We start from the raw sequence: 15,355 nt of genomic DNA on the forward strand, positions 1-15,355 counted from the left end.
TAGCAAGGTAATGCTCAAAATCCCTCAAGCTAGGATTCACCTGTATGTGAACTGAAAACTTCCAGACGTAGAAGTTAGATTTAGAAAAGGCAGAGAAACCAGAGATCAAATTGCCAACATCCACTGGATCATGAGAAAAGCAAGAGAATTCCAGAAAAACATCTACTTATGCTTCACTGACTACACTAAAGCCTTTGACTGTATGGATCACAAAAAAAACTGTGGAAAATTTTTAAAGATATGGGAATACCAGAACACCTTACCTGTCTTCTCAAAATTCTGTAGGCAGGTAAAGAAGCAACAGTTAGAACTGAACGTGGAACAACAGATTGGTTCAAAACTGGGAAAGGAGAACACCAAGGCTCCATACCATCGCCCTGCCTATTTAACTTATTTGCAGAGTACGTCACGCAAAATGAGGGGCTGGATGAAGCACAAGCTGGAATCAAGATTTCTGGGAGAAATATCAAAAACCTCAGATGCAGAAGACACCACCTTAATGACAGAAAGTGAAGAGGAATTCAAGAGCCTTTGATGAAGGTATAAGAGAGTGAAGAATTTGGCTTAAAATTCAATGGTCAAAAAACAAAAATCATGGCATCCAGTCCCATCACTTCATGGCAACTAGATGGGGAAAAAGTAGAAGCAGTGACAGGTTTTATTTTCTTGGACTCCAAAATCACTGTGGATGGTGACTGCAGCCATGAAATTAAAAGACAACTGCTCCTTGGAAGAAAAGCTATGGAGAACCTAGATAGTGTATTAAAAAGCAGAGGCACTGCTTTGCCAAAAAGGTCCACATATTCAAAGCTATGGTTTTTCTAGTAGTCAGGTACAGATGTGAGAGTGGCACCATAAAGAAGGCAGAGCGCTGAAGAACTGATGCTTTCGAACTGTGATGCTGGAGAAGACTCTTGAGAATCCTTTAGACAGCAAGATCAAACCAGTCAATCCTAAAGGCAATCAAGCCTGAATATTCATTGAAAGGACTGATGCTGAAGCTGAAGCTCCAATACTTTGGCCACCTGATGCAAAGTGCCAATTCATGAGAAAAGACCCTAATGCTAGGAAAAACTGAGGGCAAAAGGAGAAGGAGGGAACAGAGGACAAGATGGTGGGATGGCATCGTCGACTCAATGGACATGAGTTTGAGCAAACTCCAAGAGACAGTGAAGGACAGGCAAGCCTGGCGTGCTGCAGTCCACGGAGTTGCAAAGCATCAGACACAGCCGAGCGATCGAACAACAGTACTTCTATATTTCAGTGCCTAGAACAATGCCTGCAATACAGTAAGAGCTAAATATTTTAAATAAATTATTTAATTCAAAAGGAAATGGACAAGAAATAGCCAAAGAGGTAAGGAAAATCAGAAGAATGATGTGTCACAAATGCCCAGAGAAGAATATGTTTTAAGAAAGAAGTGATCAAAAGGGACTGATGGTGTTGAGGTCTATTAAAACAGTATTGAGAAGTATTTACTTCCTATGGCAATGTGGTGATCAGTGGTAGCATTGAGAAAGAGCGGAAGCCAGACTGGAATGGACGGAGTTTAAAAAGGTAACAAATAGCTACAAGGAAGAAAATTCCATGGCCCCAAACTATCAGTCTCCTCTATGCCATCCTACCATTTTTCCTTGAAGATTTCTTTCCTTTCTGATTACTTGATCTTGGTTATCAAACCTACGGTATTTTTCCTGCAAAGAACAGGAATGTTGTACTTTCAAGCACAACTATTTTCTTTCTCATCTCACAGAACACAGGGTCATATAATAATATTAAAAAAAAAAAAAAAAAACTCTTTCTGCACTATCCCATGCTTTAACTAACTGGCTAATGCAGATCAATCACTAATCATCAGTCAAAAAGCTAGGATACTCACCTACAAAATAAAAATCAACTATGCAATTTAATTCTCCCAAAACATTATGTGACTTCCCTGGTAGTTCAGGGGTTAAAAATTCGCCTACCAATGCAGAGGACATGGGCTCAATCCCTGGTCTGGGAAGAGTCCACATGGCAAGGGGCAGCTAAACCCATGTGCCACAACTACTGAAGATTCACATGCCCCAGAACCTATGCTTCACAAAACAAGAGAGGCCATCTCAGTAAGAACCCTGTGCACTGAACTAGAGAGTAGATCCTACTTGCCAAAATAAGAAAAAGCCCATGCAGCAAAGAAGACACAGTGTAGCCAAAAATAAATTAATTAATTTAACTAAATTTAAAATAAAACACTATGGATTGACAAATGATGATGGACTCTTGATGGATTCAAGTACTGAGAATACTGTACTCAGAACTGATAAGCCTCAATTTATAGTCCATGGTTGATTTATGTTATTTTTCCTATTTCAGTGTCTTGTTTTGGAACATCCAAGGTATTTCCAATATGATCTCATTTGTATAAATACTTTACAACTAAATTCAACAAATACTATTTCAACTTAATTGAAAAACCATTTCATATTTTATACAAACTGGTATCCTCCACAGTTCCTTAATAAATACATGTGTGTTAGTTGCTCAGTCGTGCCCGACTCTTTGCAATGCCATTGACTGCGGCCCACCAGGCTCCTCTGTCCATGAGATTTTCTAGGCAAGGATACTGGAGTGGGTTGCCATTTTCTTCCCCAGGGGATCTTCCCAACTCAGGGATCAAACCTTGGTCTCCTGCACTGCAGGCAGATTCTTTACTGACTGAGCTACAAGGGAAGCCCTAATAAATACATGTATATAACTAAAAATAAGCCTTAAAGTTTTTTAACATACCATATTTTTCCATGTGCTCTTTTCCAGCATTCCCAAACATCTGAGGAGCAATTGGGTGGGCAGATAATCCATACTTATTGATCAGGACTTCAAGATGTTTATCAATTGGATTAGTCCTATTTGGAGACTAAGAGAGGAGAAAAAAAATTTTAGTAAGTACTCAACATGATACATATCTCTTTTCAACTATTAATTAGAAGTGTGGAGTAAGCCAAAAATTTTCAGTATGATTAAAATCAGTCATTCAATTAAAAATAAATAATTTTTAAGTAAAAAAAAAAAGAAACATGTATTAAGAATCCCATCATGTGCAAATAACTGTTCAATGTTCTGGGGATAAAACAATAAACAAAACAGATAAATTCCCTGCTCATCTAGCATTCATATTTGAAGGAAGAGGGAACAGAAAGTAATGAGGATGAAAATGATTAAAATGTAAATAATAATGCTATAACAAACTCAAATAAAGGGATAAAGATTGAAGGTGGGAAGTGGTATGTTATAGAAAATAGTCTAAGGAGATAACGTTGATAAAGTGACATTTCAGCAGGGATGTGAAGGAGTACGAGTAAGTCATTTGGTGAAGTTGGGGAGAGGAGCATTCTAGGCAGACAGAACAGCAAGAACAAAGTCCCTAAGGCAGGAGCAGGTTTGGGTATTTGAGAAGTGAATTACGATTAGGATAAAGTGATACTCAGAGTGCAATCACATCTGTTTCCATGGCTCTAGAATAGAGAAACACAGTTCCCACTGCAAATATTTTACAAAGGGGAGGCTGTTTCTTCCAGTTTACCTACTAGACTATGAGCACCCAGAACATACGAATTCTTCATAAACTTCTGTATATGTATCCAGTGCCTAGCATATGCCCTGCTATATAGTTAACATTCCATAAATAACTGTTGAATGAAATTAATTAATTAGGTCCACAAAGAGGTTCTAAAGCAAATGCTATGAAAAGATTAAGTAGACATATGAAAAGACATCTTTTCATATGTCTACTTACTAAGTAATTATTAATAATTACTAATTATTACTAATACTTAGTAATAACACCATTAATTATTAGAGAAATGCAAATCAAAACTACAATGAGGTACCACCTCACACTGGTCAGAATGGCCATTATTAAAAAGTCTACAAATAACAAATTCTGAAGAGGCTGTGAAGAATAGGGTACCCTCATACCTATCCCCTGTTGGTGAAGATGTAAGTTGGTACAGCCACTGTGAAAAACACTATGGAGGAGTCTCAGAAAACTAAGAACAGAACTACCATATAATCCAGCAATTCCACTACTGGGAATATACCCAGACAAAACTATAATTCAAACAGATACATGCACTACTATGTTCATAGCAGCATTGTTCAAAACAACCTTATGTCCATCAAAAGATGAATGAATAAAGAAGATGTGGTACATATGTACAATGGAATACTACTCAGCCACAAAAATGTGTGAAATAATGCTATTTGCAGCAGCAACATGGATGTAACTACAGATTATCATACCAACTGAGATAAATCAGAAAGAAAAGACAAATACTACGATTCCACTTATATGTGGAATCAAAAATAGGGTGCAATGAACCTATCTACAAAACAGAAACAGATTCAAAGAACTAGAGAACAGACTTGTGGTTGCCAAAGGGGAGGGGGGAGGGAGAGGGATGGACTGGGAGTTTGGGGTTGGTAGAGGTTACGTTTATAACAAGATCCTAATGTATGGCACAGAGAACTATATCCAGTATCCTGTGATCAGTCATAACGGAAGATAACGTAAAACAGAGTGTCTATATGTGCATAACTGAGTCACTTTGCTGTACAGCAGCGATTGGCGAAACATTATAATCAACTAATTGTGTGTGTTAGTTGCTCAGTCGTGTCCAACTCTTTGTGATCCCATGGACTACAGCCTGCCAGGCTCCTCTGTCCATGGAATTCTTTAGGCAAGAATACTAGACTGGGTTGCCATGCCCGTCTCCAGGGGATCGTCCCAATTCTCCAATTTAAAAAAACTCAAAAAAAAAAAGATTAAGAGGGACTTCTCTGGTGGTCTAGTGGCTAAGACGCCACACTCCCAATGCAGGTGGGCCAACTTTCATCTGTCAACTACAAACTGGCACTTGCCAAAAGCATTTGCCAGCAACTGAACAATAACAAAGGCATTTGCCATCTGTCTCTGTGGAGACTGAACCTGTGCTGCTGCATCTGTCGACCTTTAACACCTCCCCTAGAGGGAGTCTAGGGTAGAGTGAGGCACTCTGTGCTCCAGAGAACTTGTTAAAACAGATGTTTAGATAGTTACATCTTTTCAGATGATCCCAATCTGTGCATCTCTTCATATCTAGAAAAGCACTAAATCCCTTCAGGGTGACATCAGCTCCTCCTGACCAGCAGAAAGCCTTTTGTAAAGTAAGCGCTTGCCTGCATTGAACTCCCACTTCACCGAAATCATATATTGACCTTGTCCGACTGCCTCTTTGGAGCAGTCTCTCAGAGCTATCTGAGGTACCCCCTCTCCTGGGCTGCAGTCCTGATTTTGCCCCAAATAAAACTTAACTCAAAACTCTCATATCATGCATCTTTTTAGTCAACAACCCCTAGTCAGGGAACTAAGCCCCACATGGCTTAACAAAAAGAGCCCACACACTATAATGAAGATCAAAGATCCTGTGTCCAGGGTCTAAGACCCAGTGCAGTGAAACAAATGAATAAATATAAAAAATAAGATTAAGAAAGAATAGACTTACACAAGGAAAATTAGTTAGTTAGATATGATAAGCAACTTGCCAATCTAAAGGATAAAGATAAAATGAGTTGATAAATGGGTCCCGTGGAATCTGTGAACACAGAAATCTTTAAAATAAGTATATAAAATTATGTTTGGATTTCCATCAGTGGAAAGTTTTTCTGTCAAAAGAAATCTAAAAAAAAAATTTTTAATACGGAAAATGTTCATATCTATGTTGAAAGGAATGTTAATGAAAACAATCATATACACTTCTGCTTCTAGCCATGATGGACTATAGAAACCAAATTTATCCTTCTATCAAACATTTAAAAACCTGAGCAAAAAAATAAAAATAAAAACCTGAGTAAAATATACAAAGTGACTGTTTTCAAACAATGGACAACATAAAGCCTAGTACAGGGATCTCTGAAAGAACTCACAGAGAAGAGTAATGGAGAGAACAGAGGGAGAGCTCTCTGAAAATCTGAAGAGAGCTCCCCTTGAGTCTTTAGTGAATCTAATCAACACATGAATATGAGGAAACTACTAAGACCAGGGAAAGAGTCACTGAAAAGGAGAAGGCACAATAATTCCCAATGTTCCCATAGGGCCAGGAATAGTTTTATTCTCAAAACCACAATGGAAAGATCTCCTAACACAAAGAGCATCAATGGAATCCTGAGGTTACTGCTTGAATAGCAGCATCAGTTCAGCCTTGGAATGATAATGACTGTTCTGAATTCTGCCTAACAAAACATAAAAGCAAATCTCAAATGGATCAAACCACTTCTAAAAAACAACTATCCCAGAACAAACTCCTAAATAGTTAATGGAATATAAAAATTCCATTAACACCCAACAGAGTAAAATTCATAATGTCTAACATTCAATCACAAGTTATGAGGCATGCAATGAAATGAAGAGTACAACTTGTAAAGAGTGGATTAATCAATCAATAGAAATGATACAGATGACAAAATTGTTTTAATGTTAAAGAATTACTATAAATAAACTCCACTAAAACAATTACTGTTAGGGGAAGCACACTGACTGAAACCGCCCACTCTGGCCAGGCACCATAGTAATCATTTGTGTGAGTTATTTTATGACAGGAGGTCCTGGTAAGGAACACAGAACTAATAAGCCACCACTAGCCGGAAGAGTTTAGGAAAAGTCAAAAGGAGATACCATGTGTCTGACCACCTCCCAGAATCCTTTTCACTGGCATCCATCTTGACTGACCAATGCGAGCACCACCAGGAAAGACTCTGAGTCAGAAGGATAGACCAAAGACAACCCGGAAACTAATCCCATCACCATAAAACTTGAGACTGCGAGCCACATGGCAGAGCAGTTCTCCTGGGTTCCTTTACCCTACTGCTCTATACCTGTGCGCCCTTTCCCAATAAAGTCTTATTGCTTTGTCAACAGGTATGTCTCCTCAGATAATTCATTTCCAAGTGTTAGACAAGAGCCCACTCTTGGGCCCTGGAAGGGGTCCCTTTCCTGCAATATTACTATACTCCATTTGTTCAAGAAGGTAGAAGAAATATTACTATACTCCATTTGTTCAAGAAGGTAGAAGAAAGCATGAACACGACAAAGAAAAATATGGAAGATACAAAAAAGAGTCAAAAATTTTTTAGAGATAAAATATACATTGTCTGAAAAGTAAACTCAGTGAAATTAACAGATTAAACAATGCGGCACAGATTAGCAAACCCGAGCAAGTAACAAATTAAAACATGAGGAGGAAAAAAAACTCGAAAAAAAGAACAAGATTAGTGAATTGTGGAACAACAATCAAGAAGTTTAGAGATATTATAATTGGGGTCAGGAAAAGAGAAGATGGAGAGACACAAAAGTAAGAAAAAAATATTTTAAGCCATAATGGATGAAAAATTTTCAAATCTGATGAAAACTGTAACTCACATAGCCAAGAGCCTCAACAAACCCCAATAACACAAAACACAATAAAACTACACCAAGGTACATCATAATAAAACTGTTCTAAACCAGTGAGAAAGAAAAATACTAAAAGTAACCAAAGTAAAATATACATTAAGTATAGGCGAACAAAAACTAAGAATGAAAACAGACTTTAAAATGAAAGCCAAAATGACAGTGAACCAAGAAAAAGTAAAGCTGACAGAGAATTCTGTACTCAGCAAATATATCTTTCAAAAAAAAAAAAAGGTAAATAAAGACCTAGTAGAACATACAGACATTGAGAGAATATATCACCAGCAAATCAATACTATATGAAATGGTAAAGCAGATTCTTCAGGCAGAGGAAAATAATCCTAAAGGAAATTCTGGATCAATAATAAAGGAATAAGGAGCACTGAAAATGATAAACATGTGGAAAAAATATAAGAATTCTTTCAAAGAATTCTTTGAAAGAATAAAGAATTCTTTCAAAAAACAATTGATGAGGGACTTTCCTGATGGTCCAGTGGCTGAGAATTTGCCTGCCAATGCAGGGAACCGGGGTTCGATTCCTGGTCTGGGAGGATTCCACATGCCTTGGGGTAACTGGGCCCATGTACCGCAACCACTGAACCTGGGCTCTAGAGTCCATGCTCTGCAACAAGAGAAGTCTCTGCAATGAGAAGCCCACATACTAGAGAGTAGCCCGCGCTCTCTGCAACTACAGAAAGTCCACGTGCAGCAACAAAGACCCAGTGCAGCTATAAACAAAATTTTTTTTAATTAAAATTAAAAACAATTGACTATTTAAAACAAAATCAGTAACTGATGTGGGGCTTATAACATGTATAGTAAAATGTGCTTCTAGGAAGAGGCAACCAAAAAAATACTTCGTAAGATTCATGTAACATACTATAGTGACAGTCATAACATTACTTAAAGGGGGTTTGTGAATAAGTTAATGATGAATGTAAACCCTAAAGAAACCACTAAAAGCAAAGCTCCAGAGGTATAGTTAATATGAACATAAAACTGACAAAATAAAATTATAAAGAATTCTCAATGAACAGAAAAGAAGACAAAGAGGAAAAAAAAAATAAAGAAGATATTGAACAAAAGAAAACAAGTAGAAAGATGGTAGATTTAAATCAGTGGTTTCCTAGTAAATATTTAAAAGGCTCACGCTGGGTGAAGGAGGTCTTACTGATAGCATTTGTCGATTTTGGGGGTGTAAATAATCCCGCAGTGACCAATTTGAATATGCTAGCATGATGTCACTGAAAGCAAAGATAGGGGGAAAAAAGGCATGCATAATCAGATCTTGCAAGCTGGTACAAGCCAGTAGGCATCAGCTTCAGCTAAGCACATCTGAATCAAAAGACCTGGTCTCAGTTGTATCACTAACTGCTAACTTGATCCTATGGCACTGGGTAATTACTTCACTCTGGGCTTCACGGTTTCACTTCACGGGTACAACATCTTCAGGGCCACCTCTAACTAAAACATTGCTTAAATTATTTCTGTCCTACAGAAATACTAGCTTGAGGATAGTGGGAGGGACAAAAAGGATTTAAAAAAAGACAGAACTGCTTGAGAAAGTTAAGATATTATGTACAAGAATGCTGACTGGAGCACTATAACAGCAAAACAAAAAACAAAACACATATAAAATTAAAAGTAAACCATCTAACCAGAAAAGCAGAAGAGATCAATTGAAAACTTTACACCCATGAAAAGGGACACTAGGCAGCTGTTAAAAAATAAGGAAGTTTGTCATTCATTTGATGTCTGACAGAAAACAACAAAATTCTGTAAAGCAATTATCCTTCAATTAAAAAATATAATAATTTCTTAAAAAAAATAAGGAAGTTGATCAATATGTTCGAACCAGGAAAGCTGTCCATCTGTAATGTGAAAAAGCAATATGTATAAAATTTTTTATCTTCTTCACATACATGTCAAATTTTTTTAACATTGTTAATATGTACGTGTGTGTAGTATAGTATATGAATATATTTAGATATCTGTATAAATATGGAAAAAAGAAAGGACATATAAATACACTGGTTACCTCTGAAGAACAGGATTAAACAAGCAGAAAATTACTTTTAACATATATACTTTTGAACAATATTAAACAGAAAATGACTTTTTTTTAAAATATTTATTCATTTATTTGGCTGCACCAGGTCTTAGTTGCAGCATGTGGGATCTAGTTCCCTGACCAGGGATCGAACCTGGGCCCCCTGCATTGGGAGCTCAGAGTCTTAACCACTGGGCCAGCAGGGAAGTCCCAGAAAATGACTTTTAACACATATACTTTTTAAAAATTACTGGACTGTGGATGAATTTTACTATTTTCTAGTTTTAATAAAAGTTATCAAGGTACCTACCATTAACTATGAAAGAAAAACATCTATTTATCATGTGACATAAAGATTAAGTACCTCTGTTAGCCAATCACCTAACCATCTTATTTTGCATCTTTTCTTGTTGTCACCCTGCAATCCAGTTTTTCAAACTGTCCCCTGAACATACTATATTCATTCCAACATTCATGACTTGGCTTATGATGTTTTATCCCATAACCAGAAACAACTTGTCTTCCTTGATCTTTAATTGTGTGTGTATGAGCTTGGTTGTGTCTGATTTTTTGTGACCCCATGGACTGCAGCCTGCAGGCTCCTCTGTCCATGGAATTCTCCAGGTAAGAATACTTGAGTTGGTTGCCATTTCCTCCTCCAGGGGAATCATTAATTACCTTCATTTTATTATTATTCTTATTTATTATATAGCAATTTTAGGGAATTCCCTCTCAGTCCAGTGGTTAGGACTCCACGTTTTCACTGCCAAGGGCCTGGGTTCAATCCCTGGTTGGGGAACTAACATCCCAAAACATACACCACACCACCAAAAACAAAAAAAAAATTGTTACTATACCTTAATTATATTTAAGACCCAACTTAGCTTAAACCATTTTCTTAAAATGCTCTCTAAGGGAAAATGGGAAATAGACTCTGTTGATTGGAGGGCCTGTGATGTTCCAGCCACTCCTTTGATTCTAAGAGATAATATTACATGGATTTAAATTAATATGGGGTAGAGGTCCTTTAATGTTCGAACACAGAAAATTGAATGAGATTGATCTCATGCATTAGGTTAACAATATAATCCCAAGTGAAAGGCTAAGTCTTTAACTTATTTTCTAACAAAGATTCTATTTTTATATTGTAGCACCTTCTATAGGGAAATCTGAATTTACCAGAGAGATCAATTACTAGATATTCATATTTTAAAGAATCATCAAGTATATAATTAAAGAAACAACTCCCCTCTTGGGGAAAATACATATATATATATATATATATATATAAGAAATTATACACTTAACACTGGAGAAACAAAACTAAAAAGTAGAAACCATTACCAAATGATTATTACTAAAATTAAGACTACTTTTAAGATCAAGAGACTATGGCTTAACTAAAATGGTGGTGGGTGGGTGTCTCGAAGTCATATCCGACCCTTTGTGACCTCAAGGACTGTAGCCCACCAGGCTCTGTCTGTGGGATACCCAGGGAAGAATACCGAAGCGGATTTCCATTTCCTTCTCCAGGGGATCTTCCTGTACCAGGGATTGAACTAGCATCTCCCAAATTAGCAGGCAGATTCTTTACCACTGAGCCACCAAGGAAACTCTTAACTAAAATATAACTCTTTAAAATGATGTCAATAACCAAACTTATAGACCCTTAGTCTTTAAATTGTCAAAAAATTCGTTTACAAGTTGCTTCAAATTGCTTAAAACACTCATTTAATAATTTTCTAATTACTTTTTCACAAATAGAAGGTAAAATTATTCTAAAGCTAATGAGTCCAAACTCAATATCCATAGATACACAAAACAAATGTCTAGAACCTGTGTTGTACTAATAGTCTCCATACAAAGAAGATACTAAAAGAGAATTCCCTGGCAGTCCAGTGGTTAGGAATCTGTGTTTTACTGCTGATGACCGAAGTTCAATCTTTGGTTGGAGAACTAAGATACCACAAGCCATGCAGTGTGGCCCAAAAACAAAGATATTAAACCCCACTATTCTCTTTGCTTTTGTATTGCTTTTTTTTTCTTTTGTTCTGCAGTTCACTGTGACATGTCTGTATGAGTTTCTTTCTATTTATTCTACTTTGGAGTCACTGGAATTTCAGTCTATAGATTAGTGTCCTTTGCCAGTCCAAGGTATATGCTAACCATTATCTCTTCAAATAATACCTATACCCTACAAAATAACCAGAAAATTATTAACAAAATGGCAGTAAGTCTATACTTAACAATAATACCTTAAATGTAAATGGACTAAATTCTCCAATCAAAAGACACACAGTTAATAACAGAGTTTTAAAAAACACCTAACTACATGCAGCCTGTAAGAGACTCACTTGAGATGTAAGGATACACACTGACTAAAGGTGAAGGGATGGAAAATGATATTCCATGCACCTGTAAACCAAAACCAAGCTACAGTAGATATATAGTGATGAACTTTGAACAACGTGAGTGTCGGGGCACTGACCCTCCATGCAGTTGAAAAGCTGCATATAATTTACAGTCTGCATATAATATATAATTTATATGTACAATTCCTCCATATCCATGGCTCTTCCATATCTTTGGTTCCACATCAGTAAATTCAACCAACTGTAGTACTTGTAGTATTTGCTACTGGAAAATAATCCATGTAAAAGTGGAACCATGCAATTTAAACTTGTATTGTTCAAGGGTTGACTCTACTTACATCAGACAAAATAGACTTTAGGACAAAGACTGTACTAAGAGACAAAGAAGGTCATTCAGTTCAGTTCAGTCCAGTTCAGTTCAGTCACTCAGTCACGTCCAACTCTTTGTGACCCCATGAATCGCAGCACGCCAGGCCTCCCTGTCCATCACAAACTCCCGGAGTTTACTCAAACTCATGCCCATCGAGTCGGAAGAAGGTCATTATACAATGATAAATGAGTCAGCACAAAAAGAGGATATAACATTTGTAAATATTTGTGCACCCAACACAGCAGCACCTAAATACATAAAGCAAATATTAACAGATCTAAAGAGGGAAATAGATAGCAATACAATAATAGTAGGAGATTTTAATACTCAACTTTCATCAATAAATAGATCATTTAGACAGAAAATCAATAAGGAAACACCAGCCTTAAACAAGATACTATACCACATAGACTTAGCAGAGACTTGCAGAACATTCTGTTCAAAATCAACAGAATACACATTCTTCTCCAGCACACACAAAATGTTCTCCAGGATAGATCATATATTAGGCCACAAACAAATCTTAATAAATTTAAGACTGAAATCATAGAAAGCATCTTTTCCAACCACTGTGGTTTAAAAGCAGAAAACAATTACAAGAAGAAAACTATAAAATTCAAATATGTGGATATCAAACAACATGCTACTGTACAACCAATAAGTCAAAGAAGAAATCATAAAGTACCCTGAGACAAACAAAAATGGAAATACAATACATCAAAATTTGTGGGATGCCGTAAAAGCAGTCCTAAGAGGGATATTCATAACAATGCTTACATTAAGAACAAGAAAGATCTCAAATAAACGACTTAACTTTTCACTCAAGAAACTAGAAAAAAAGAATAACCAAAGCCTAAAATCATTAGAAGGAAGAAAATAACAAAGATTAGAGAGGAAATAAATGAACGAGAGGCTGAAAAGAAAATTAAAAAGATAAATGAAACTAACAGCTAATTTTCAGAAAAGATAGACAAAATGCCTATGCCCTATTTTCTCTCTCACCACTTCTCCCGATTAATTCCAGTTACCCATTTATTAAAACTTATCACAGTATTCTCCATATATCATAACTTCCTGCCTATTTTCAATTTTTTTTCTTTCTATAGTGTACTCTAAATAATTACTTCTAGTCCCGTTTCACTAGAAATTCTCTTTTAATCATGTATAATTGGCTATCAAACCTATCTTTTGAATTTTCAATTTTAAATATTTCATTTTTATTCTATAAATCCTATTTGGTACTTTTCCAAAGCCTACAATATCCCTTTTTGTAGTTTCTTATACCCCTGAGGTATTTTCAAGCTTGTCTTTTTTTTAAACATAGTAAGTATGCCTAAATCTGTAGCCAATGTATCTAGCTTTAGAGGTCTGCAGAGATCACTTTTTACTCTTCCTTCTTTCTCCTGGTCCTCAAATATGGTGCCTCGTTTCTTTAACGAGATTATCTTTAATTGCAGGTCCTTGAAAACTTACTTGAAGAGTTCTCAAAGCCTAAAAGATGCTTTCCTCCACAAGAAAATTTGCAGTTGCTTCTGTTAAGTGCAACTTAATGGTAGAACATAATTGGTACCAATCTGGAACCAATTTAGACTCAATTCATGTGCTGTGCTGTACTTCGTTGCTCAGTTGTGTCCAACTCCGCGCAACCATATGGACTGTAGCCCACCAAGCTCCTCAGTCCATGGGGATTCTCCAGACAAGAATACTGGAGTGGGTTGTCATGCCCTCCTCCAGGAGATCTTCCCAAAACAGGGATTGAAGCCAGGTCTCGCACATTGCAGGTGGATTCTTTACCGACTGAGCCTAAGTCCAGACTCAATTCATAGCCTGATGTTTCTTTCACCACCCAGGTAAATGAGCATTTTGGCAGCAGTCCCACATGAAAATAGCCTTTGGTTTCTTAATTCTCAGTGAAAGGTTTTCTGGTTATTTTGTCCTCTTTTCTTCTCCCTTGCTCTGCTCACTGCCAAGGCAATTCTCCCTGTAATCTCCTGAAGGTGGGGAAAAGAGGATATAGGGGAGGGGGGAAGTTTTACTTTGTGTTCACCCTTACCTAAAAGGTTTATCCCTACAGAGTCAACCCAGTTAAATGTGGAAAGTGGGTATCAAACTTCTGATCTTCGGAGCACCTGAGCTTCGACTACTTTCCCCTTCATCCTAGGGGGCCATCAAAATGGAAGCTCAAGGCTTCCTGATCAAAGGCCTCTGAGGCAAAAACAACTTCTAATGCTGATCTTAATTTTCTAGCATTCACCTTTAGTTCCTCTCCTGTTAGTTCTTCAGTGTCTTCAGGGTATCTTATTTCTATTCCATTCAAATATTTTAGTTGTGATCATTAGGAGAAATGATTTAAAAACCTGACTTGCCATTATGGAAAACAGAAGTCCCAAACTTTATTGACACTCTTCAGTCTGTTGAATGGAATTAATTTTTCAATGAATGAATAAAATTTGAATGTTTCAAATTAAATACATAGGTCCATCTAAGATTCAATCATCTAACCTGTCTGAACATAAGTTTCACAAAATAAAGGTGTTGAGCAAAATTAACTCTTAAGATTCTTTACTGACTAAATTACCACGATCTTTGCATACATATGGTCTTCTCAGGTGGCACAGTAAGAATCCACCTGCCAATGCAGAAAACCCAGGAGATGAGGGTTTGATCTCTGGGTCAGGAAGATTCCCTGGAGGAGAAAGTGGCAAGCCACTCCAGTATTCCTGCCTGGAAAATTCCACGGACAGAGGAGCTGACAGACAGGCTACAATTCATGGGGTCGCAAAAAGTTGGACACAACTGAGTGACACAGCACGTGTGCATGCATACATATACAATCTCATTTTTCAGCTTTTGCAAGCTCTATTTATGGCAGTCAGAAGGGCAAAGTTTTCTCATAGTGTTATAACAATTCCAAAACAAAAATGAGACTCACGCTTATTGCAAGGGGTCCCTTTTCCATCTTCTCAAACCCAAGAGCCAAGACACAATCTGCCAGACCTTGAAAGAAAATGTAATTATCTTGAAAAATTAAATTTCTTGACTCGAACAAAATACCCTTAAACACTTCTATTTAAACAATTATGTTGATGTACACAAAA

At 36.8% G+C, this 15,355-nt stretch overlaps 1 protein-coding gene across 1 annotated transcript in view; it reads right to left on the reverse strand.

Annotated features, from left to right (window-relative positions):
• The window catches only part of LOC133041340 (sterol carrier protein 2), a 106,889-nt gene that overhangs the window by 76,974 nt on the left and 14,560 nt on the right, over positions 1-15,355 (reverse strand). Inside the window, exons 5-6 of the mRNA XM_061121867.1 lie at positions 15,190-15,254; positions 2,770-2,896 (exon numbers count right to left, since the gene is read on the reverse strand). Coding sequence (XP_060977850.1) covers positions 2,770-2,896; positions 15,190-15,254 — 192 coding nt within the window. The remainder of the gene's footprint in view (positions 1-2,769; positions 2,897-15,189; positions 15,255-15,355) is intronic.

The sequence above is a fragment of the Dama dama genome, chromosome 20, assembly GCF_033118175.1.
Source record: "Dama dama isolate Ldn47 chromosome 20, ASM3311817v1, whole genome shotgun sequence".
Taxonomy (NCBI): domain Eukaryota; kingdom Metazoa; phylum Chordata; class Mammalia; order Artiodactyla; family Cervidae; genus Dama; species Dama dama.